General features: G+C 39.0%; 1 protein-coding gene across 1 annotated transcript; it reads left to right on the forward strand.

The window, feature by feature from the left end:
• Positions 1–13,510: 13,510 nt before the first annotated feature.
• Positions 13,511–26,042, forward strand: LOC6645009 (glutamate receptor 1). The gene is made up of 13 exons (XM_002067699.4): positions 13,511–14,021; positions 15,526–15,678; positions 16,024–16,151; positions 18,687–18,816; positions 22,602–22,855; positions 23,064–23,249; positions 23,408–23,656; positions 23,741–24,113; positions 24,175–24,437; positions 24,496–24,936; positions 24,992–25,236; positions 25,303–25,705; positions 25,817–26,042. Exons 1-13 carry the CDS (start codon positions 13,871–13,873, stop codon positions 25,850–25,852), a joined length of 3,012 nt encoding a protein of 1,003 aa, XP_002067735.1. The 5' UTR covers positions 13,511–13,870; the 3' UTR covers positions 25,853–26,042.
• The last annotated feature ends 605 nt before the right edge of the window (positions 26,043–26,647 follow it).

The following is a 26,647-nucleotide window of genomic DNA, read 5'->3' on the forward strand; positions in this document are numbered from 1 at the left end:
TCGGCCAGCCAAGCGAGCCAAGTGGACGTTTATCTTTTGCAGTCACTGTGCTCTTGCTGTGCACTTCTATAGCCCTAACAAAAAAAAAAAACAACATACTCCTCCCCAAAATAACAAAAAAAAAAACCGAAAAAGAACTATTACGAAATTCGAGAGGCAACGCATTTTATTTGCGCTCTAGTGCGGCATATGTTTGCATAACATTTCCACGCCCCGAAAATCAAGTCAGGGCAAAAAACTGCGCATATATACTATATATACATATAGAAAAAGGGAGAAACAATGACCTGAACGGAAAAGTTGCAACTGCAAAATTAAATATTCCACTGAATATAGTCCCGTACCAAGAAACTTAAAGTAACTAACCCAAAAGTACTGGGAATTGCATATTCAATTTTATCGTCACTGCTGGGCAAATCTTAAAAATATATATGTACATATGTATATATAAAATATTATTGTAACGGGCAACGTTTTGCAAACTGGTAACAACTCTTTTACACTTCAACCAGTTGGGAATTACAGGATTATTAAGCAAAAAAAATGTGAATTAAACTACTGCAAAACGCTTAAAATCTTGATCAGCGGGTGAAATATTTTCAAATGTCATTTCGACTTTACACTAGAGTCCCCACCGACCAGTTGTGGTTGGCATTAATGACATTCCCATAGAAAATGGAAAACTACATGTATGTAGCTAGTCTTCCAGGGTATTTCCTGATAAGGTAATTCATTCTGTAACCACAAAGATCGAATAACTACTACTAACTACACACATTTACGGTGTAACAGAGACTAAAAGTCTTTCCTGGATTTTGCGGTTTTACATATTTGGCAATTATGGTTATACTGTGATAGTAGGGCTATAAGATTTGGGGCACCATTAAAATAGCAATTAATTCAATGGTTGAAGAACTCAAGCCTTATTACTAATGGCCTTTATTTTGCAGGATCTCGGCTTTGCACCGAAGCCTTAATCCTTCCATGGTGAACAAGCCAACAGACTTTTCTCTAATGGAAATAGAGGAACAGGTTGCTGGCACTGAAACTTGTTCGATAGATAATCGTTATGTCCTCTGCGCCGAATGAAATAATCAACTGTAGGACGGATAAGTCATGAATTCGATGCTGCCTAAAAATTCACCTGTTTGGTAAAAACTGTGAAAGCTTTGAAATGGAGAATCCGGCAGTTAGTTTCGGAAATGTCGATTGCTATTTGGTTTCTGGCTCATTCCCAAATGTCCATGGTATATCACCTGACACGATTTTATAAACATCTTTTTAAGCACCTCCGTCGATTTTTCTTAGGAGCTGCTCCTCTCTGACTGTACCTGGCGACGCAAAGATTGCATCAGGACTGCTGCCATGTGGCTAACAGCTAGCAAATTGTTTTACGAGCTAAGTAGGATTTCCATAAAGTCGTTGACCATAAATGGCCTATATGGAATGTGTATCTCACGATGTGTCTCATGTCAATCTTGCACAAACAAATACTTGTAGTCGACCTACAAGGAATACGTTGCAAACTGCATTAAAACCACGATTAAATTCTGCAACTTATTCAAAACAAATCAAAAACTGTGTACTAAAAAAATAGAGGTTGGTATGGCGATAGCAGATTTTTCGTATTGGCATTAGTACTGCCGATTTCCAAAAAATCCCAAAAATTCGAAAAAGCTGTTAAAGTAAATTGATTTTAGTTCTTCTTACATTCCAGGCTGACCTTTAATTCGCTTTCGCCTTCGGCTTTATCTTGGATGACAACAATGAACATCTTTTTGTCGGATTTTATATGTTTCATTCCAACTTTACTTTTCAAACAGAAGGTTGAGCTTTTAATTTTTGAAATATGTGTGTGAGAGATAAATAAAGCTATGTAAAAACGAAAGTCCAGTTGATTGTGTTCCAACTTTTTGTTTTGGCACACTGTTTCGATTCGAATTCGTTTTGGATCTCTCACATACATACATCAACACTTTTCATACATCAGCAAGAAGCAACACACATTCAGCCAACACAGTTTCAGCATCAAGTTTGCTTTTTATGGCCACATCAGCTGTCCAACGGGCACAAGTATCGCCTTTCTCTAACTGCCCCCAACAGGTTACAACTAACTCCAATCTGATCCCTTTACCCTGCCTCCTTGATGCTTTTGTTTATTTGGTGTATTATCCGTGGCTCGGTCGCGAGCCATCGCTGCTGGTTTGTGGGTTGTTTACTCTCCACTCCTCGTTGCGTTCCTTTTCTTTCCCTTGTTGTTGTTTTTTTTTTTTTTTTGGCAAAACAACACTACACAACATAAAAATAAATTGCACTTCTGACACTTGAATACAGTGAAGAAGCACGGTGGCGGGTAGCAGGGGGTGGCCTAGTTGGACGCATTTTGGTGATAGTGGATGGCGGGTAGGAGGTGGGAGGTGGGATGTTGTTATGGGACTAAGGGCAGCTACACATGATTAAGTAGAGTTTGCGGTCCGGGAAATACGCATGTAAATCTATTTCAGTCTACATTATCGTCGTCCAGTTGAAGCTTAACTTTTATCATATAATAAAATGTAATTTTCCAACTCGTAATTCTCTGGTAATTAGAATTTATAGCAAACTTAATCGTTTTTGGCAGACATGACAGACTGAGAGAGGAGTGGTAAGGGACGAAGAATGGAATGGAATGGGCATGGGCGGATGCTATGGGCTAAAGTCAGGCGAAACTCTGAGTGAGAATTTCATTAGCCGCAACAGTAAGAGATAATATTATTAACTTATCCAAAAAAAGGATAGAAAGTATGTTGTGAGAGAAAACGAAAAGAGATAACAATATGAAGAGAATGGTTAGGTGAGGGAAAGAATGAGAAAGAGAAAAGCCACTCCAATGTAAGGCACTTGAAATGAAATATTAATTTGCAAAATTCCGAACGCAAAGTTTTTGCGTTTCTGGCTCTTCACAAATTTTTATTATGAATTAATAAGAATTTATGACAAAAACGAGAAACAACCGCAAGGTTTTTGAATTTACCTTTTATTCTGCCCTTTGCCTGTCGCCCACCCTCAACCTGCATACTGCCTCTACCCCTATTCCCCTCTCGACACCATACCCGCCCCCTAACCTTACTGCCGACGAGATATTTGTCTACAAATATTATTGCTATTCGAAATTTGTGTTCCATAACAGAGAGAAATAGGGCGAGACAAAGAAATATATAGGTGCAGAGAGGGCGAGAGAAAAAGAAATGCTTTCCTTTTCAACCAAATATGCAAGGAGGAATTCCATCTCATTGCAGGCCTGCCTTTTCCTGTCTATACATATTTCTTAATATTTTTCTTTTCGTTTATTTTTTCGTTTTTGGAGGTCTTCATAAATATGTAAAACAAGAGCAGGACGAGGCGAGCAAAATGAGAAGCAGTGTCGGACGGGGGTGGCGAAAATGGGACGGTGGGGTAGGCGTGTTGGTAAAATAGGCAAAAAGAAGGAGAAACAAAAGAAATGCTCCTTTTACTTTGTAAGCAATTTCCACCAAACGAAACGAATCGAAAGAGAGATAGATACAGGGACTTTCGTTCCCCATTCTGATGGCAAAACTATAAAGGAATCCCACAAAAACCGCATAGAAAACTCACAACGGGATATTAAGCACACAAAGATTTTCGGACCCGAGCGCAAACTTAATGAAATAAAGCACTCGCTTAGCACGCACACACCCACCCACGCACCACCGCACACACACAAAGAGAGACCTACAGACATATTTGAGATGGAAAAGACGAAAAGACCTTAACCTAAACCTAAAGCATAAGAAGTCAGTCATGAAAAGCGTACGTGAGCAATGAAAAAGTCGCAAACACTTTATTATACATAGCCATGGTAGAGGTGGACCTGGAACGGGATGGAGAAAACGAGATGTAGATGGAGATGGAGATGAGGTTGGAGTCACATCAAAATGCTACGCGTTGCGTATACGTAATAAGTTCTATAGAACTGCAGTCAGTCACACCCATTACTCATACGCCACGTCATTGTACAGGCGGTAGCCAGATAAAGATCAAAACGAAAGACAAAAGACAACTGCAAAGACCATAGAGTGGAGCGAGCGGGAGTCGCGGGGGGGTGGAGTGTTAGTAAGAATGGACACACATACTACTGGCAACATTATGGTGGAATCGGTGCCACGGTGCGTGCCTGGAAGGTGTTTTGGTATTTTAAACATGTACCCAGCAGCTAATGCATAGTTTATGGCTCCTGGCCTGGCCTATTGCCAAAAAGTGTTGGCCCAAAAATATGGTCAGCGATTGTCAGTATACGAACAGAAAATTAGCTGTGAATTCTGTTGAATTTAAATCTCAGTATCAGGCTATCGAAATTAAAGCGTTAACATCCTACATAATAGATGTACTTAAGTTCATGCTTCCATTAAAGCTGGAAAGTTTCAAAAATGATTACAATTATATATTTTCCATGCCAAGAATTTTCTACTTTATTCTTTTTCTCTTTTTAATTTCACACACAATCAATTTGTGTTTATTAGCTCATTATAAACATTTTAGTGATGCCTATTCTACGCCCAGCAAAGAACACAACAAAAAAATGTGAAAGGAAAAGGAATACAAAACTCTTAACAGTCCATACACGTGGGTCGTATACTTAATTTGTTTAGTCAACGAAGCAAATCATTGACCGAGTCCGAGACCAAGACGAAACCAAGGCCATTGGACGTGCTTCCAGTGCTGAAAGATTTATGGATCAGACAAATTTTGTGCGAAATCGAAACTACAAAGTCGACTAATTTGAGGTGTTGAAAAGGTTGTTTTCGGAACCGCAGGCTTTTGATGTGCACTGAAGGATTGAAAGGTAGCATAATCAAATCAACATCCAGACAGTTGTTGGTCGCATTAAAAAGGGGTTTTGCCAGTTGTTTGTTTGCATTTCTGTCTAAGTATATGTATGTATGTGTGTGTGTGTGGGTGTGTGGGTGTGTGTGGTCTGGCACCTTATTTGGCATGCAGGGCACATAACTGTTCCGAATCTTGAACATTTTACTTGTTATTATTAACCAAAGCTTGGCCAAATTTAAATATATAATTTCTAAGACTCAACACAACTGTCAACTTGTTTTTGTTTTCCCCCTCCCACTCTCTAACTCATATATTTTTTAATAAGTATGCAAATGTTCACTAAAAACGAAAACAGGGTAGCGGAATTTTAAGCCAAGAGTTTTTTTGTTTTCAAATTTTATGTAATTTGAGTTTTGCGTCTAGACATCTTAAGCGCGCGCCAAAAGATTATGAGAAATTCATAAGCGCTTGTGTCGACGAGGACAAGAATGAGAATGAGAACGAGGACGAGGACGAAAAGTCCACCGACCAAGCGAGCATCATGTTGTAGATGCGGTCCAAAGATGTAGAAGATGTGGCAGCAATCTTGTGGGATTAAAGATGACAAAATTGTTGGTTAACATAAGAGTATTGCTCACTGAGATGGTGGGAAAATGATAGCCAGTTTAGTTGCCAGCGAAATGTAATTGGTAAGTGAATTAAGATAAACCTGTGCTTTAAAGACTAAACAGAAGATTAATTCTATTAAACTTAACAATCATTCCTATTCCTCCTACCTCCGACAAAATGTTAATAAGTTAATATTTGTTCAATGCGATGATTGTACTCAAAACTAACCGATTTCTTCCACTCTAACTCTATTATTTGGGATAGTTCATAATAGAGTATTAGTTTCGCTTTAGTTCAGAAGACCTTTCTATCTTTTTCTCGTATCTCGTTCTTTCCCCTAACCACCCTTGATGAATGTATGTTCCTTTGTATATAAACAAAGAACTTGGCATACGATTGGGTAAAGTGGCAGAGCACATGTTAGGAAAGTCAGACCAACAGCGGGCCTAATCACAAGTAGAACAGCTAAACCTAGAACTAAATGAAACCTTTCTTTTATAAATTGAAAAATTTAGAATTATGCCAGCAACTTTTAAATACTAAATCGAACATTATGAAAGAACATTATATACGATTTCAATTAATTAGTCTTTTGCATGTGTTTTAAGCCCAGGTCTTAACTACAGATTACAAAATATATATTAAAGTAATATGTTAGCAAAAAATCAATAAAACTATTCGCTTATTTGGTCTTACATAGAAAACATTATCTTATTTTTTTTTTTGTTCAATTTACGAGCATAAAAATAGAATTTCTATTTTTAGTTTTATATTGGACACACTTGATGGTAAAAAGAAAAAATGGATCGGGAGAGGAGAAATATCACATCATAAAACGCTTTTGTGAGCACAAAACAAGAAAGCGCAACACATATAATTTATAATGTTATCAGCCTTTTCTTGTACATTCTTTTCGCTTTTTGGAATCTTTTCTCTTTATATATTTTTTCGTTTCTTCCTTTTTTTTTTATATATTCATTCCGTTTGCAAGTGGCAAAGCAAATTGAATTTGTTGCACTTGAAAGCGGACTGGGAAAAAACTACGTGTAAAACAGTAATAAATAAAATAAAAAAGGATGAAAGGAAATTTGAGAAGGCGCACCATAGACCATGACACTGTAGAAGATGATTGAGGGGAAGATGTTGGTTGGCTGGTTGGTTGCCCTGGTTGCCTGGGCAAAAACGATAAAGTGCCTGCAATTTGCAGCAAACGAAAAATGCCAGTTAAATGTAAGGGGCAGGAGTGGGCAGATAAGCATTACCCACGGATGCTTTCGGTATATTCCACCTGCAATTCGAGCTGCAACTTCCTTGCTAACCACTTTACTCCCTTAACCCACACAATACATTTTCTGCTTTATATTAAGTTAATTACGGTGCATGGCTGGCATAATTTGCCACCTATGCATGCCTTTTGCTTATTGCATTTTTATGTAGAAGACACACAATCACATAGCTATACATGCATATATATACATGTATATGTATATCTTTATATGTATATGTTGTATGTACATATATAAATGTGTTTGTAAGCTTACTTATTTATATGTCTGGGTCACTGCTGGACATCGGGTCGGGAATGTCGTCCGACCGACCGCCGACCGTTGACCGTCGAGCATCGACTCATACACTGGGTGCCAGCCCACGGCCACCGGCAATGGCCGCTTACTTAAGCTAAAAGCTTTTGTGTATAAATTTTAATTAAAATGCAACAATTAAATGCACAGCAGCTGCTACTGCCGCTGCTCCCGCCTTTGCCGTTGCCTTTGCTGTCGCTGCCTTTCCCCTGTCCCCTGTCCCATGCATGTAAGTTGTAGTTAAAGCTGGCGATGCATAAACCAATGTTAAGTTCAAATTAATGACATTAATTTATGGCCACGCCCCCAGTTCAGTTCTCTTCACCACTTTAGTATTCGAGGATTTTATAATGCCACCGTTCCACAGTTTCACCGTTTCACGATTCCGCCATCCCCACGTTTGTAATTTTCGCCTTAACAAAAATGTATAGCCCACTTTTGAGCGTTTCGCTAATTTTGCGCATTTTGTAATTGAAATTGCTTACGTCGCGTCGCATCGCGTCGCGACAAAGCGCCGGCCAGAGAAAACCAAAGAAAGGGACCAGGAGATGGAGCGGGAAACGGGCCACTTGAATATCGACTGTAATCAGTACTACTTAAAGCCAATTAGCCGCAAATATGCCCGGTAAGCCAACACCCCTCGCAAGCCCCGTTGGCCGGTACACCTCACTTTGTCAATGGGGCATGATGCGCGTTTGTTCACATTTTGTTCGTGCCACGCCTTTTTGGGCACGTTTGCGGTTAGCTGGTCCCTGGTAATTTTGTGTTATAGCTCGCAGTTCGTTCCGCTTCAACATTGTATAAACGCCAAACCGCCGTCGCACTGTTTTTTTTCTTCTTTTCTCTCCCACTTGCTGTAGCCGTGTGCGGATGTGTGTGTAAATAATTGGCAACATTGCTGCTGCCCACACACATACAGTCGCACACACTCGCACAGGACGTTATGGCACGCCACGCCCTGCTGGATACCGGTTGAAAATTGCACAACGAAATGAAATTTGCAAACTCACAAAAGGTGTTGACAATTATTTGCATAACAAAAGCGCAGACCCCAATTTACCAAACCTTTTTCCCAGCGCCCGTTACCCGATACCCGCTTCCAGGGTGTCTATTAAAAATATATATTTCACTAAAATCAACATTGCAAATTTAAAATTTAAATTTTTTGTGCAAATTTGTTGGCAGATGTTGTAGAAAAGTTATTTAAACGAAATTCAAATCATTTTTTTAAACTCGCAATCAGTTCATGCCAATTAATTGCAACGCTTACCTGAGCAACCAAATTCAGTCAAAGCAAAGCCAAATAAAGTGTAGCAAATAGTCAATTTCGTTAAATGCAGTAACTAAAAAAGTGGGATCGAATGGTGTTCAAAAATGAATTTCCTAATCAGCCATTAAAAGATCAAGAAAGCATAAGGAACACAGTCTGATACTACTACTAATAAATGAGTTTCACAGGTTAGTCGTGATTATTTGGATGTTCTGAATAAATTCTGATCAGGAAGATCTATTATATATAGCACATATTCTATTCCAGTTGCCTATGACATTACATGATCCGTAATGCGTATGTGTTTGCTTTATGTTTGGTCATTAAAACATAAAACAGTTTATAAATACGATGGAGAGAATTAAGCCACTAGCTTAAGTTGGTGGCAAGTTTTTGGCGAGTTTCTGGTTTATTTGGGGTACAAATTCTATTGTTTTCTAAATATCCTCTATATTTATGACGTTTGCATACACGAGAGCAACTTGAATAGGGTTTGCTTTTAGTTCTCTTAGCATTCGTACCGCCTGTTCTTTTAGCTTACGGGTATGGAATTTCAGAATAATTGAAATTTTTGTGTGGCCATTTATTTTGTTCGCTTGGACAATGTTGATTTATGTTATTCTCAGCTATTTCAGATGTAGATCTTGCCTCAAACTTGCTTTCAACTCCAATGCCATATACCCAAAAACTGCTTTGGCGAATGCTCATATGGGTGGCTAAGCTAACCAAGTCTAGACTCTGGACTCTATTGCCAAGGCACACACATACTCTCACACACAAATGCTAATGCACATACACAAACATCTCCTTCTCTACTTATAGCATTATTGTAGCATACATTTGAGGGCATTTGTGGGGACCGCAAATGCACTCAGACCCGAGACCAAAGCTGTCCACTTTCGCTCCCTCGCCCGGTCTGTCTTTGCAATATGTGCATACAAATGCCCTTTGGTCAAACCTCACTTATATATTTCGCACTTACTCCCTTCCCTCTGTGTCCATCAAGCTTTGCAAAATTTATGATTTTGTTTCACGCTTGCTTTTCATTAACATTCCCAATTTTTTTTTTTTTGCTTTTTTGGTTGGGTTTTTGGTCAAAAATTGTTAAGTTTTTTTGTTGTTGCTGTTACTGCTGCTGTTTGTTGTTGTTATTTGTTGCTGTCTCCGTGGCGTCTTGTTGTTGTTGTTGTATAATTCCCAGTGCTTTTCCTGCTTGTTAACCTTTTTCAAGTTTTGCTTCGTGGCTGTTTGGTGTTTTTTTTTTTCATTTTTTTTTTTTTTTGCATCTTTTCTACTAATTTTTGCACACAGATGAGATGAAAGAGAGAGAGAGAAAAAGATAGACATATTCAGCAAAGATACCGTGAGGAGAGGGGCGACGGGAGTCTAGTTAAATTTCCACAAAAGTTATGCAGCAGAGTCGCCCATCGGAACATGAACATGGAACATGAAGCAGTCCAAAAAATTCCATTTTTTTGCTACTTGCATTTACTGAAAAAATTCCTAAAGGAACCCCGATGGGGAGGGGGACAGAGTGGGTACGAGGTATAGGGGGAATTTATAACTGCACTGCCCCTAGCCTCTGTCTGTGCTTTGACCGCATATATAATTATTTTCATATGTGGCAAACATACTCAAGGCAATTTTTCGCATAAAAAAACCCCCCAAAAGGAGAGGAAAATTGCAGCAAAAGTGAATTAATGTTGGGTAGGGTAAGAGAGTACGGTGAAGTGAGAGGGAGGGAAACAACCTGCATTGCAGTCGGTTGGGAAACCAACCTAATGAAAATTGTTGTGAAATAAATCATTTAAAATAATTTTGAATTTCTACATAGATGTATGCGTGTGTGTGTGTGTGTGTGTGTGTGTGACCCTGCTGCCCCCTCTCTATGTCTCTCTTCATGTCATCTTATTTACTGGTGAGGTTCCGCCTGCCCCTGCTTTAACTTTTGCCTAGATGCTTTTAAAGTTTGTAATTGAAATGAAAGGCAAGTAGCTGCAATGGACTTTGCACTTTGCCTGTTACTTCAGCCGTGGCTAACTTTTTTGCAGCTTGCTAAATTGCGCTAACTGACCAAAACGGAAGTTTCAATTACACACAATCACATACACACACACACACACACACACACATACAGAGACATAAACCCCAACGCAAGGGCAATGCAAACTGTGACTCTGCCTGTGCTTGTGCTTGTGCTTTAGCTACAGCCTTTGGGCCAACAGCATTGACCTACACTCTGCGTATGCGTGTCCTGATATGACGCATAGCCAAGGCCACAAATCTGTGTTAGTGGCAACCCGTAATAGAAAAAAAAAGTTAAATGAAAAAAACCAAGGAAAGAACGAAATATAAAGAACTGAAACGAAAAATTAAAAATGAAAATTGCATTGAAGGCATAGGCTAGAGTAAGGTGGAACACAACTGTGTGACCAAATTATAGCATAAAGTTCGCACATTACTTGCAGAGATTCTGTAATTCTTTTTATACCCTGTAGCCAATATACTTTGTAATCCAACAAGAAAAAGGGATTCTCGCCTGAACAAAAGATCTTCTTGAAATAAAAAAAAAATCAGTTACCATTAATTTCATAAACCTCAAAGGCTTGCAAAAAAAAAAACACTTTTGCGTTGTATTTTAATATATTCGAATGCTATACTTACTTTTATCTAGTTTTATTTAAGGTAACGAAAATTGAAATTAATTTAACTTTTAGCAAACTAGGAAATATTTTCACATGTTATCCTTGAAGACTTAAAATACATAAGATGTCTTATTGGTCATTCAAGTTTTGAATAATAATTTTATGCTTAGGGTATCCAAAAAGTTCATAATTTGGCATTTTCATGTGCAATGGCTGACTTTTACAGGGGACCAAACAAAATGTACCTAAAGCGGATATTACTTTATCAAGCGGCATAAAAAATGAGAGACCCAAGCTAAAACGAAAAGAAATTGGCGAAGATGCTCCAACTTCTCCTCCTGTTGCTATTGCTGTTCCTTAGCTAACTTTTAAGCGTCCAAAAACGAGGAAATAAAGTAAGAGCTAAATAGAGGGAGAGAGAGAGAGAGAAAGAGAAAAAAACGGAAGCAATCAGCGAAATTTATTGTAGAGTCTCCTTTTTGGCGTAACTGATGAAGTGAGAAACTGAGAGACAGTCGAGGCCAACCAATACAAACGGGACGAGACGGTGGGTGAGATATACCCACCGGATGGAAGGGAGTATATGAAAACGACAGCTGCTACTAACTGAGAGTGCCACACCCCCTAGTACCTCAATCCTCCCACTACCCACCCAGCCATCCATTTCACCCACACTTGGCCCACTACTTGGTTTTCGTGGCGTGCTGTTTTTTATTGCTTTATTTTTGTGCTTTTAGCTTAAATCTAAAAACCAGTTGGAAATGTTCTTATATACCGCTTACAAACATACACACACACACACACACACACACAAACACACACATTTGGGAACACCAACACAACGATTTGAATGCAAATGCTGCTGCAGCTGCTGGAAGCCAAAAAGGAAATGAAACCCGACAATGCCACTTATTTATCTTTATACTTGCGGCTTTGATTTTGTTGCGGCATCAAGCAATGCCAGGCTATTATTATTATTGTTGTCTTCATTGTTGTTGTTTTTGCTGCTGCTTTTTGCCATTGCGGTTTTTAATTAAACACTTTAGTTTTGTTGATTTAGGCAGCCGCATAAATTGTAATTTTGTAATTAAATAGCCAAAGCGAAAAACAACCAAACACGATTTAACAAAAAAAAAAAAAAAAATAAAAACATACACACACATATTTATATTTGTCTGTGAAGAAAAAAAAAGGCAAAAATGCCAATTAAAATTCATGAACGTTTGCATTAAATAATTGCAGATAAACAAGAAGAATAAAAAGTTCAAATTAGGTACTTAAAATTGTTGGATCAATTAAATGTGTTTAGAATAAAAGAAGTTTCTTTTTTTATCACATTTTTACGTTTTTCCGTTATCCTTTCCTTCCACAACAAAAGTTCAAATTGATGTAAGCCAAATTGATTCTTAATAACAAATAACTTTATACTCTATTTTTGATCTTTTTGTTGATCTATAGCTCTGATATAATGAATTAACTAACCACTTGATACTTTCATACATTCATTTTATTATCAATCTCTCCCATTTGTCATTACACGTTATCGTTTAATTGATAAATACGATATAAACAAACTTTTAAGGGGGCTAAAATCTGATAATTATTTATTTTTGGATGGAAAAATATATTTCTAATCAAGAAATATACCCTTGTCGATAGGGTATAAGTACATATAATCATAAAAAATAATAATCATTGATTTTCTTAATTAAAAAATTTTGCCATTAACTTTTATGTTAATTGTCCTGACTTGTTCGCCTTTAGCATCCATCGATTTGCCGTTTGCTCTGCCTCTGACTCTGACTCTGACTTTTCAGTTCCTGCGCGCAGTATAAACTAATTACAGATTATGATGAAATCGTCGACGGCAACAACGGCAAGCACAATATGGGCGTTAGACGTGGCAGAGTGAAAAGGAATTTCCTTCCTCTGCTCCAACATCTTTTGGCTCGCATAGTGCAAAAATTTAAAGCCTGTTAATGAGATTTCATTTATACGTAATGAGATTTGTTAAAAGGATTGTCGAGACTTTCACCAAATCATCAGTAATTACCGAAAGAAAACAAAGCGAAACCAGAAAAAGACTAAAACAAAAACCAAACTACTCATTAAGCGTGTCAAGCGATGGAGCAGATGAGAGCTAAAAGTCCTTCGACACCCCCGTCTCTTCCCCCCTCCTACGTTTTCCCTCATGTTGTCAATTATGTAGACCAGCAATGCAAGCATAACGTAAACCATGATATGATGATAACAGAAACGCAGTAGGTCAGTTACAGGATAACAAAATGTTAACTCCATAATTTGCAGACTCCTTCCTTACAGTGTGAGAGAGCAGAGAAAGCAAAAGATTCACAGAGAGCAAGAGAGAACATTTGCGCTTTGCAGGAGTTTTTAGTACACAGCTTCACAACAGTGAGAGCAAACGATTTCTCTCATTCGGAATTCGTTTCTTTGATTCGTGTAAAGCTACACTTTGTAGCTTTGTCGCCATGTCGCTCAATCGGACGTTCATCGTTTCAGGGCTTCCTATTACTGGGCTGGCTTAGTAGGTTTTTTAGTGCTGATTACAATGCGTGGCCATTCGGTTGGATAAGAGCGGATGCGTGACAACTGACTTCCGTTTCGATCTCTGTATGTCCTCGTGGTTCAGTTCATTGTGATTGAGTGTGTCTGTGTTTGTGTCTGTATATGCGCCTGTGTTCGTGAGTGCGAGAAACTTAAAGGTTAAACAATTTCAATTTCGATTGATAAACGTGAATTTAATGTGCCAGCCGAACTAGCGTGAAGTCCTCAAAAATGATACATCACAGACTAGTATAAAGACTCACCTTAAGTGGCTATACTTAAAAACTAAGCGGCGTATTATATATTCATATTTAGGCAGCAGATCCAGATCTTAAACCAGTATCGAGTGCTTCAGTGCATAAAATTCACTCACAATGCATTTGAGTCGCAAATTCTTGGCATATTTACATTTAATATGCGCTAGCAGCATTTGCTTGCTGGAATTTAGCGCAGCCCAACAACAACAGCAGCAGCAACAACAACAGCAACAACAAACAGCATCGTTAACCGAGAAAATACCATTAGGTGAGTCTCAAAAGCACCGCCAAGAGCCGGGAGCCAAAAGCCGGGAGCCGGGATCCGGGAGCTGGGATTCTTTAGTCGGAAGCTGTTGCAGTTGTCGCTAGGATTGTGGTACAATGTGTTTCGCTGAAAGCTTTGCGACTGTGTGTGTATATATACATAGGTTTTTTTTTGTATTTTTTCTTGTATGTGTGTGTGTGTATGTGTGTAATAGAATGTGTTCTTGAAGTCGCTTTCTTTTTCTGTAGCATACTTCTAAGCGTGTTCTTAGAAAATGCTGGACATTTTTTCATTCAAAGCAGATTCATCAAGTAAAAGTAAATGTTTCCTTACGACGTTCGATAAAAATAAAAGACAAATAACTTTAATCTTTACGTTGAACATAAAAAATAATTGGAATCGGAAGACATTGTTGGTTCATTCATTTTGAACAATATCATAAATGGAATCTTAACAAATGTTAGCAAAATATTCACAAAACAAAAAATCACGAATAAAAACGTAATGAAACGAAATTTTTTAAAATTTGAGCTCATATTGATATCACAATTTAGGCATATGAAAAATATTTGTAAATATTTTTCACAGCAATATAAATATGGGCAAATAAAAAAATTGATTTATTTTTTAGGCAAAAAAATTAACAAAAATATTTTACAATTTTAATGTGAAGGCTTCCCAAACTTACAGTTTCCATAATCTATTCTATTATCTTCAGTTGTGATGGAAAACTTTAAATTTTAAATTTGGAAATCATGTGGATATAATTTAAATGGATTTTTCACCATTGCGATTAAACTTTAAAAATCAATAACTAGCCACTTAGAAGGCCGCTTTCCGCTTTGTTTTTATGCAAAGATACTCTCATTAATATAGAGCTTTGTTGTTCTTCTCTCGATTTCATTTCTTGAAACTGCTTTCCACGAGGTAGAAATTTGTGTTTGGGATCTCTAGCTTAGGCTTTCTGAGCAGGATGGTCCTTATATTAAGTTTTGGTTGTTTTTTTGGTTTTTATTGGCCTTTCCTATTTTGTTGGCGCTTTAGTTTTATAATACGTTGCCATCCCAGTCATTGCACCTGCAGTCGTTTTGCAATATATGCACACCCATGCCGTGCATGTGAGTGTTTGTTGATGGCTGCTTATGTGACAGTCATGCTGACTGGGCTTGCAATTGCACACGAAAATCCTGACTCGAGCTGCTGCTGGTTGCTCGCTCCTGTGCTTCAGTGCAAAACTGCTGCATCAACACTTCCTTGATGCCTCAGCAAGACCGTGATGTGTCAATGTGGGTGTGGGTGTGGCTGTAGGTGTGAGTGTGGGTGCAACATTATGCTATCATTTGTGTAAATATTTCTGTACTGTGCACCTTTTTTCGTTTAATATTAACAGTGAGTGCAGCAACGTGTCAAAAGCTGCCTAAATATTTAACGAAGCAAAAATTTTATTTTGCCATCTTCTCATAATCATTCTCCTCTTTCTCATTCTTTCTATCTCTCGTCAACACAGGTGCCATATTCGAGCAGGGCACAGATGATGTGCAATCAGCCTTTAAATATGCAATGCTCAATCACAATCTAAATGTGACATCGCGTCGCTTTGAGCTGCAAGCTTATGTGGATGTCATCAACACGGCGGATGCCTTCAAATTATCACGACTGAGTAGGTGTCACAGAACTACTACCTCTACCCACAATCTGTTCCTTCAGAGACCGTACACAATATCCATAGTAAACCATTAATTTAGTAAGCGTTTTCTACGTTTTTTTGTTTGTTTTGTTTTCTCTTTTGTATTGGGTTGGAAAATTGGAAATACGCGAACTCAAAGCTGAAATTTAATTGCACACATTTCACATTGCACTAGACCCGTCACCTCACTCCACACCACTCATCATCACACTCTCTACCATCTACTGCTCTACTCTGCTCCTAAAATAGACAGAGACATAAAAATAAACTGAAAAAACAGAAAAGGACAAAAATTTATTACTCTTACTCCTGCTGCAGTTTGCAATCAATTCTCGCGCGGAGTCTACTCAATGCTGGGCGCTGTATCGCCGGACTCCTTTGACACATTGCACTCCTACTCCAACACGTTTCAAATGCCATTTGTGACGCCCTGGTTCCCCGAGAAGGTAAGTTACCTGTTACCCACATGTGCACACACACACACACACACACACACACACACTGCCGTTCAGGTAAAAAGAGAAATGGAAGCGCCAAAAGTGCGGAAAATGTCATATGTAATTGATTGTAAAATTCTCCCTCCATCATCGTTTTATCTCTCACCCACTCGTTCAGTGTGTGAATCTGTCTAAGCATGTGTGTGTGTTAGGTTATTTACATCTTGTGGTCTGTACCCGAAGGTGGAGGGCTTCAGGCAAGTTGATCAACTTAGTTATGCATAATGAAGTCTTAACAAAAAAGAATCGAGATGGCCGGGGTGAACTTCGGTCGTGCCGAAGTTTATATTCCCATGCAAGTTAATCTGATACTCTTCCTTACCACTACAAACGTCAATATCGAATTGCTGGCCTATAAACTCAATGTTACGCATTGTGGTGCATATAGCCCTTTATCGTGCACTATGATGAAACTATAAGAAGCTGACAAATAATTATGACGATTGCTCAAAAAAAAAAAACAAGCTATTAATAAAAGCTCATTGACTGCTCATTCGACTAGTCGTTCTAATGCGGGCTATTTGATAAAGTGGTCCGATTCAACTAAGTCCACGAATTATAGAACGCCTGCACTATATAGAAAGAAGCCTATATACGGACGGATGAAAGGAAAGGAAAAGGTTAATGCGTAAACAAAACAAAGAGCAGGGAAATAATTTTCAAATATTTATAATAGAATATAAATATAGGTAATAATATATATAATCAAGCATATTTTAAAAAGGCAAGTTGAATATATCTTCATTTTTTTGTCAAAAGGTGCATAATATGGATATGGATATGGACATGAATATTTCGCTCAAATATCTACAGACTATCGGTCTTTGTAGAGTCTATACTCTAAACATTTGTTTCAAAATTAATATAATATTCAAAGAATTATTTTATTAATACTTCGACTTCATCAGATTATTTTGTATTCGTTTTGTTTTGTAACAAAGAATCAAAATAGTGAGTCAAGCCTGTTTAGTAGTCTAGGTATCCGGCCCACTTATAAAAGAGTAACAAAACCAAGGACTGACTTTTAAAAACAGTTTGCTCAATTTCAAAAATAAAAATTCTTTTGCAAAATGTCTATGTTTTATGCTGAAATAATGCTGAACAAGTAAATAACTGATATCAATCACAGCCTGTGACTTACATGCTACAGGATACCAAAACACCAAAAAAAAATCATCAATATTATGCAGCCAGGGCAATAATATTTATGTTTATACATGAACATTTGAATTTAGTCTTATTGAATTGTTCCACTTGGTGTTTCTTTAATTCATTAACAAATTTGCCAGTGCTGCGCTTAAAATCGTTTCTAAAAATAAACTTGAAAAAATTTCAATTAAATTTTTGTATTTTCCTTTTGACGCCATAATTTTAATTTAATTATAAAGGGGCATGTTCAATTGCTATCAATCCGGCAAGTCCCCCACCGAAGTTACCATCCACCCAGTCAGTCAGCCAGCCAACTAGTCAGCCAGCAGTCGTGGCACTTAATGCTCATACACTTTGTAAAGTTGTTGATTTTTATTTCTCTCTATATCTCTCTCTTTCTCTCTCCCTCTCTCTCTCCCTCTCTCTTGTGTATTATAAAAATGAAGTCATTGCATAAAGTGGAGCATTGGGTGCCTTTTAGCCAAGAACGAGCGAGAGTTACCCAACAAGCAAGCAAGTGAGCAAACCCACCAACCAACCAAGTGGAATTGCTGTCTCTGAGTCTGTCCCTAGACCAGGCTCGGCTGGCTGGTCTATGTGGCTTGGCACTAAATCAAAGCCAAAGCACAAATCATAATAATTGTAATTTGAAGAAAATTTACTACCAACAACAACAGCAACAATAACAAAAGCAACCACAGCCATGTATTGGAAGAGAATGCGACAGGAACGTGTTGATGTTGTTGCTGATGTTGCTGTTGTTTGTGTTGCTGTTGCTGTTGTCAAAGGAAAAAGACAATACCAAACGAGAAAGAGTCGTCTCCTACACTCCATTCTACACTACTCGACTAGCTATGAGTGCTGTGTGTGTGTGTGTGTGTGTGTTTGTACAGGGAGTACAAAAAAATTTATGACGCGCTCTTGGCCTCTTTTATTTCAATCACTATAAATCAAGATATGGGCAAGAGGGGGCATCGCATATACAAAGACTGCGCATTTGCGTGCCCCCTTAGAAAAAGAGGGCAAGCCAGTAAGTGTATGCGGAAGAACCCTCCAATCTCTAACCCACCATTCACTTCCCTTTTGCACTCGCTAACTCTCGCTCTCTCTACATCTGTACATACATATATGCATATGGATGTGCGTGTGTGTGTGTAAATTTAGTGTTTCTCCTTGTTACATGTCGCTGGCAGCGTTGAGCACCAAGCGCCAAGCGGAAACGCGTTTCATTTTATTATTGCTTCATGTAGCGTGCATATTACATTGTTAAAGCCCAACCTCACTCACTCTTACTTTGTTCTTGTTGTCTGTATCTTTTGTTTTGCATACTTTTAGGTACTAACACCGTCATCGGGCCTGTTGGATTTCGCTATCAGCATGCGTCCGGATTATCATCAGGCGATTATTGATATCATCCAGTATTATGGCTGGCAAAGCATTATCTATCTCTATGACTCGCACGATGGTGAGTATGGGAAATCGAGAAATCGATCGAATGGATTGACATTTACTTTTGTTTAAGACACACAGAGTTCTTGAAGAGGTTAGACACTGAAATTTGTTTCAATGAAACAAACTTGGCATAATCAGATTTTCCCTTTGATTACATTTAACTTAATCATCTCTGTTTTGCTTTTAACTCCTAATGGGGAAGAAGTCAAGGGGACTCATCTTGTATTTTATGTAAATGGGAATCAAAGATCACACATATGGCATGCTTATTTTTAACCAACTCATAGTACATCTTTTCATCTGTTATCCCACGTTGGCGACTTTCCACTTGGCTTTTGTTGTTGTTGCTATGCCTCATGCCTTTTCATTTTTGCTAATATGTAATTAAATAAGCGGCACAAAGCGAGGAGAAGAAAAAGCAAAAAAAAAAAAAGAAGAAGAAAAAGCAACACAACAAGATAAAACGAAAGGAAGAGGTTGCCAGGCAGGATACTCAAGTGCTACCAAGTGTGCTTTTTCGAGTGGCTCCTTGGGCGGCTTAAAAGACTCAGAGACAGATGCAGTGGGATGGCGGCGGCAACGGCGGCGACATGGAAAGAGTCGTACACATATGGTTCAGTCTTAGGCTGCTTTTGTGTGTTGTATTGAAATTTATTTCAAAGCAATTTCCTGCCGCCGTCTACGTGCGACTACGAAGGACAAGAGCGACCGAACGAAGGCAACGGGCAACAATTACTAGACGAGAGAAAAAAAAAAAAGGAATAGAAAGCAAAAAGATGGAGTCATCAGATGGAGATTTTTCTTAAATAGGAAAAGTCTCTGCTCAAAATTTCATATAGGCTCTGATTACATTCCCCAACTCTCTGATTCTGATAGCTGCCTCTGTCTGTCTCCTTTGTAAAGAGTTCACACGCTGATGTGTGTGCGTTTGTATGTGTGTTTGTAACATACATATGTACATGTATGTATATGGGAATGACTGTGTCATGTGTTAATGACTCTATGTGCGCGTGTGTGGAAATAAAATTTATGACTTTATGCAGTTACCAAGTTGGACTTTCTTTACCGAATCTCTGGCTCTCTTTCTCTTGTTGCCTTAACATTATTATTATTATTTTCTCTGCCCATTTCTTTTCTGGTGTAGTTGTTCTTGCCGAGTTTCGGGTACATTTTTTAATATTTGCTTCGGCGCCAAAAAGTAGGCCGACATTGTTCCCTTTGGCATTTGTTGCAGGAAAAGGAAATACAGCAACAGCAGCAGCAGCTGCCTGTGTCCTCTTTATTCTCTCCTTTTTTTTTTCGTTGGTTTTTTTTTTTTGGCTTCGACTTCGACTCGGGCGTTTATATTGTTAACGAAAAAGGCTCCACAGCGGGGACTTTACTTTATATTTTAATGCCGCTGTCAGCAGTTTGTTGTTATTGCTTTGTTCTTTATTCCTGCCCGCGCTCCCCCCCAAAACCACCATTGCTCATGGAGTGCCTTACATCACCTCTCTGCCAGTGAATCCAACATAACCAGCGCCATTATATGTTGCTGCTGTTGCTGCTGATGCTGCTGTTGTGCTCAGCTCGTACACGGCGACAAATTGGTAGCATATTTTTTGGCGCATTCATGAATTTCGTGAGGGTAGAAAAAGTAGAATAAACCATTTCGAGTACAACATAGGAAACGTTCAATAAAACAACTCGCCAAAAAAAGGAAAGACTGAAGTGAGTTTGGAACAACCGTTGCGATACGCACATTGTTGTTGTTCTTTTAGTTGTTGCTATTTATTGAAATGTTGTTACCCAACTCAACAGCATACCACAAAAAAGTACTTCAATTGTCTGTGCACTTCCGTATCCGCTTTTTCTCACGCGACTGTGTTTATTGTTGTTGCCTGCTGCACTGATTTACCTCCGAAAAGGAAAAAAAAAGACAACAACAACAACATGCAACAAATGGCGTGTGAAAATGTTGTTGTTGTTTTTTTTTTTTTGTCTGTTTTCTTCTGTTTGCCATAGTGAGCGATTTTCGTAGTTGTGTGTGTGTGTGTGTGTATTGTTAAATGCAAAATGAAGTGAACGGAATAGAATCAAATGAGTTGTTATTTGTGTTTATGGCAGATGTTAGATATAAGTCGATCGATATACTAACAAAAAGAACTCAATTATCTAACAAAAAAAATCAAAGAAACTTTCCAATTATTAAGAGCTAAATATATATGAATATTTTTAATAAAATTCATGATTTGAATCTGAGATATACAATGCTCAAAGACCATTCTTACTTTATATGGTCGGAAATACTGTGCTGCTGCTCTGGTGATTTTGAGCAGATTTGACAGCACATAGCAGCAAAATTAAGCAGAAATTGTGTTCTATATTTTCGATCTTATTTAAATTTGGAGATATGATGTTTCACAGTAAAAACTATTTTATTAGTTACTTTTCTAAAGATACTCCTACACCTTCATTGAGTTTTCGTATAGCACTAAATTGTATTGTGGGAAAGACAGATACGTGGCTATATCCAATCAGCTTCTGATGTTAGCAAGAATACGTACTTTATTGGGTCGAAAACGTCTTTTTCTCTGCGTTAAAAATATCTGCGCTCTGTTAGACTCTTTGAATATCTGGTAACCACGGGTTAACAATTTACATTTTACAAATTTTTTACTTTTAAATTTAACGTTGGTTTGGTTTCAACCAATACCTTAAAGCCCAGCTTAGCGTTGGACTATATTTAGGAACTACCATGCACTAATTGAAATTTAATATATTGGTACATATGTACATACATACATACATAGTGATGCTTAGCGATGCCCGTACTGGATATGCCGTTTTCTCACTCATCCGTGGCTTAGATTATCCTAGCCTATCGGTTACATGTTTAAATTTTACCAGTCGCGTTCATCAAAAAAAAGGGTTTCGCCACGCTTTTAAGCCATATCGAGTGCCGAAAAAATTAACAAACCAGAGGCAGTTTTGATGTTACTCATATACGAGAAAAAATGGACAAGATGGAAAAATGTAGCCACTAGAATTATTTTGCTACATTAGAAACTAACCGCTCGATGTGTTTCGCTACTCATGAATATTAGAAATTATTCAGATTCATGGTTTTTTTTTTAGTTATTTGGGAAAAAAAGGGAATCAGTTGAACATATTTTTTGTTTGATTGTGTGGTGCATGAATAAATAAATTTGTTGGTGCTTGCACTCCACCCCACTCTAATTGTCCACACGCTTAAAGTCATTGTCCTTGAGTTTTATTAACGGTTATAGCAAAGGACAAACGAACGGAAAATGTAAGACGTTTGTTGGTCGTAATCGTATATTAGTACAATTTCTAATTCAGTTTTGCTAGTGAGAATCGTTTCTTCGATCAAATTGGGCACACATTTTTCACGGAAAGTATCGAAAGTATTTTATAAGTTTAAAACAGTTGCTGACTTCTTATCCAATACCTTCCTCCCTCGTTCCAAAACAAAGAGCTTTAGCTTTGAAGGGATATTGAAATGAAAATTCGATGACTTCGGTAAAAAAAAATGTTGTTATTTCTCGTTTGGTATATATATTTTTATGAGCAGATTTCGTCCTTTCCGAACGAAAGAATTAAATCATTGACCCAAACAGACCCTAGACAATGGAATGTGTTTGGTTTGATTAGTAGTCAAAATCATTCAGTTGCAATCAATCGATTGTTGTACTTTTGGATCAACTCACTACCAATATGCCATTGCAATCCATAGATCTGAGCATTTTGTTTGTGAATTGTTTTGTTATTTTGTTGTGTGTGTTTGTTTGTTCGCAGGATTACTTCGCCTGCAGCAAATCTATCAAGAACTGAAGCCCGGAAATGAAACATTCCGTGTGCAAATGGTAAAACGCATTGCCAACGTAACTATGGCCATTGAATTTTTGCACACGCTGGAGGATTTGGGACGATTCAGCAAAAAGCGCATCGTGCTCGACTGCCCGGCGGAAATGGCCAAAGAGATCATCATACAGCATGTGCGGGATATCAAGCTGGGCAGGCGCACCTATCATTACCTGCTCAGTGGACTGGTGAGCGAACAAGCCTCTCCGCCCTTCCCTCCGCCCTAACTTCCTTGACCACCACTCTACCCACTCCTGCCCTCCTTTACCTATATGTGGATCCCTATGGCGCGCCTTTAATAAGCAATTATTGCTAACATCCGTTTCGGTCGTTTTTTTCTGTTTGATTTTTATTGTTTTTTTTTTTGGGGGGGTTCTTTTTTTGTGCCTTACGTAGGTCATGGACAACCACTGGCCCAGCGATGTCGTGGAGTTTGGGGCCATCAACATCACCGGCTTTCGCATTGTGGACACTAATCGGCGGGCGGTGCGTGATTTTCATGACAGCCGGAAGCGTTTGGAGCCTTTGGGCTCAGCAGGCGGTGGCGGCATCGGCGGAGGTAGCAAAATGCCAGCAATTTCGGTAAGGATATTCTCGTAATTTTTTTCCCCCTTTTTCAGTTCCTTGTGATGGATTTTTCTTTTGATTCGGTTCTTTTTTTTCGATTTTTTTCTTTTTTTTTGGTTGCGTTGAACTTTATGCCTTTACCCAACCATTTAACCAATGGTTTGCCTTTGCAGGCCCAGGCCGCATTGATGTATGATGCGGTTTTTGTTCTTGTTGAAGCCTTCAATCGCATTCTGCGCAAGAAGCCGGATCAGTTTCGTTCGAATCATCTGCAGCGACGCAGTCACGGGAGCGGTGGTGGGGGTGGGGTCGGTTCGTCAATGGCATTAAATGAATCAACTGCTTTGCTGGACTGCAATACAAACAAGGGCTGGGTAACACCTTGGGAACAGGGTGAAAAGATATCAAGAGTTTTGCGAAAGGTAAGTTGAAGGCATAATCTAAATTCTGACTACAATCAAGAATTGAAATTCTTAATGGGAAACCTCATTTGCCCATGGCTAAAGGTGGAAATAGATGGTTTGTCCGGCTCAATCCGATTCGACGAAGATGGCCGACGCATCAACTACAGTCTTCATGTGGTTGAGATGTCTGTGAACTCCACTTTGCAACAGGTGGCCGAGTGGCGCGATGACATCGGTTTGCTCCCCTTGCACCACAGCAGTCGTGGCGATTATATGGCGTCGTTTTCACGATTTGCATCAAGTTCGACAGCCGATTACGCTAGGAATCATACGTATATAGTGACAAGTTTGCTAGAGGAACCTTATCTTATGCATAAGCAGGCCGCGTATGGAGAACAGCTGGTGGGAAATGATCGATTTGAAGGATATTGTAAGGACATGGCTGAATTGTTGGCAAAACGTTTGGGCATAAAATGTAAGTGCATTAGACTCTCCAGAAAGTGATGTGCTTATTTGAGTCGAATGTTTGTATCCAGATGAGCTAAGACTTGTGCAGGATGGAAATTATGGGTCTGAGAATCAATATGCTCCGGGTGGCTGGGATGGTATGGTGGGTGAGCTGGTACGCAAGGAGGCCGATATAGCCATAGCGGCTTTGACAATTACAGCGGAACGAGAACGTGTCATTGATTTCACTAAGCCCTTTATGTCACTGGGGATATCCATAATGATCAGGAAGCCAGTGAAACAAACACCCGGAGTCTTTAGCTTTCTCAATCCTCTCTCGCAGGAAATTTGGGTTAGATAATGTCCTTTTAATCTATTTAGACACCTGTTCATAACTGTATCTCTTCCAGATGAGTGTCACTTTGAGCTATGTGGGTGTTAGTATAGTTCTTTACTTTGTTACACGATTCCCTCCCTACGAATGGCGCATAGTGAAGCGAGCTCAACAAGCTGGAAGTGAGCCGGGGCAGTCGCACCCGCAGCAGTTGCAGCCGCAGCACACTCCTGACCCAACCAACGATTTCAGTTTGCTCAACTCGTTCTGGTACTCCCTTGCTGCCTTCATGCAACAGGGTTGCGACCTGTCGCCACCGTCGATTGCTGGACGCATTGCAGCCGCCGTTTGGTGGTTTTTTACCATCATTTTAATCTCATCGTATACAGCGAATCTGGCTGCTTTCCTCACCGTTGAACGCATGGTGGCTCCCATTAAGTCACCCGAGGATCTGGCCATGCAATCCGATATCCAGTATGGCACACTCTTGCATGGTTCCACTTGGGACTTCTTTAAGGTAAGCTTAATGGTTCGAATCGTTTCTCAGTTAGCGCTAAAATCTAAACATTTAGCGCTCACAAATCGGTTTGCATCAAAAGATGTGGGAATATATGAATGCCAATTCGCGTCTTTCGGTCCATACATACGACGAGGGCATTCGAAGGGTGAGAACCTCTAAGGGGAAATATGTCTTGTTGGTGGACTCGCCGAAAAATGACTATGTAAATGCCAGAGCCCCTTGCGACACCATGAAGGTGGGCAGAAATATTGACACAAAAGGATTCGGTGTGGCCACACCCATCGGTTCGCCACTGAGGTAAGTGGGCAGGTGGGGGTCCTCATCTTACACTCATTTTATGTTTTTTTGTACCATGACTCACAGAACTCGCCTTAACTTGGCCGTACTCACGCTTAAGGAAAATGGCGAACTGCTCAAGATATGGAACAAATGGTGGTATGACAAAACCGAATGCAATCCCAATCTGGATACACATGAGGCGACATCCACTCCCAATGAATTGTCGTTGAGCAATGTTGCTGGCATTTATTATATATTGATTGGCGGATTACTGTTGGCCGTGATGGTGGCCATAGTCGAGTTCTTTTGCCGCAGCAAAACCTCACGCCTCAAGACGCCAACGAATCATGCCGGCTCTGTGGCATCGGGAATGCTGGGCTCCTCTACATATCAAAGGGATTCGCTGTCCGATGCAATTATGCACTCTCAGGCCAAGTTGGCCATGCAGGCGAGCAGTGAGTACGATGAGCGATTGGTAGGCGTGGAGGTGAGTCTACAAAAAATTAAGGCAAAAGAAAAACCCTTGACAAATTGCTTACACTCGTTTTCCCACACCTTTCTCCCCTTTTTTTTTCTATCCCCCCCTCGTTCTTTCTAGCTGGCATCCAATGTTCGCTATCAGTATAGTATGTAAGATGCCCCTTTAGCTCTCACTTCTCCCTACTCTCTTCTCAAATGTGAAGTGGACGACGAAATTGTACATAATTTTTTGTGGCATTATACGAAATCGAGAACTAAATGTTAAACGACGCTGGCAATCATCATCAATTTTTTTCCGCAAAAATTATCACGGAGGCTGGACAGCTGGGCGTTTAAAACTCTGTACAGAATTCATTTGTAATTTATAATTTGTATTTTTGATAAATGTATACAAAATAAACAAATACTAAAACTTAAACTAAACTAATACTAAACTAAATACATAAGCACAACTGTACTGTAGATTAAGTGAGAATTATTCCAAATTATTCCAAATAATAAAGTAAACAATATTAAGTGGAAACGAAAACGAAATACATTTCTCATTCTTGAGAGCGTGGTGATGAAGAGGCATAGGAGCACACTCGGTAATCGGGGCGTATGAGTGATGTGTAATGCGTAGCAAGCGAGCGAGGTAGCTGGCGACTGAGTAAGTGAGTGGGTAAGCCGCTTAGTTGACTTAAAGTTTAAGCGGCTTTCAATGTAAGCTTTTGCATTTGTCTTGCTGCGGTTAAGGTCGGCTAAGGCTGGTCAAGCGACTCGAATCTCTATCTCTCTCAACTTTTAACTGAATTATACAGCAGCAAACAAGCTCTGTGAAAATTTATTTTGAATTATTTTAATTAAAACTTGTTCTTATGCCATTTTGCGGTTTGGCCAAATTAATTAGATATTGGCAATGACACTAATATGATTTTAAATGTTTGTTCTAATGGAACATTTGAATTGT

Source organism: Drosophila willistoni (assembly GCF_018902025.1).
Source record: "Drosophila willistoni isolate 14030-0811.24 chromosome XR unlocalized genomic scaffold, UCI_dwil_1.1 Seg105, whole genome shotgun sequence".
Taxonomy (NCBI): Eukaryota; Metazoa; Arthropoda; class Insecta; order Diptera; family Drosophilidae; genus Drosophila; species Drosophila willistoni.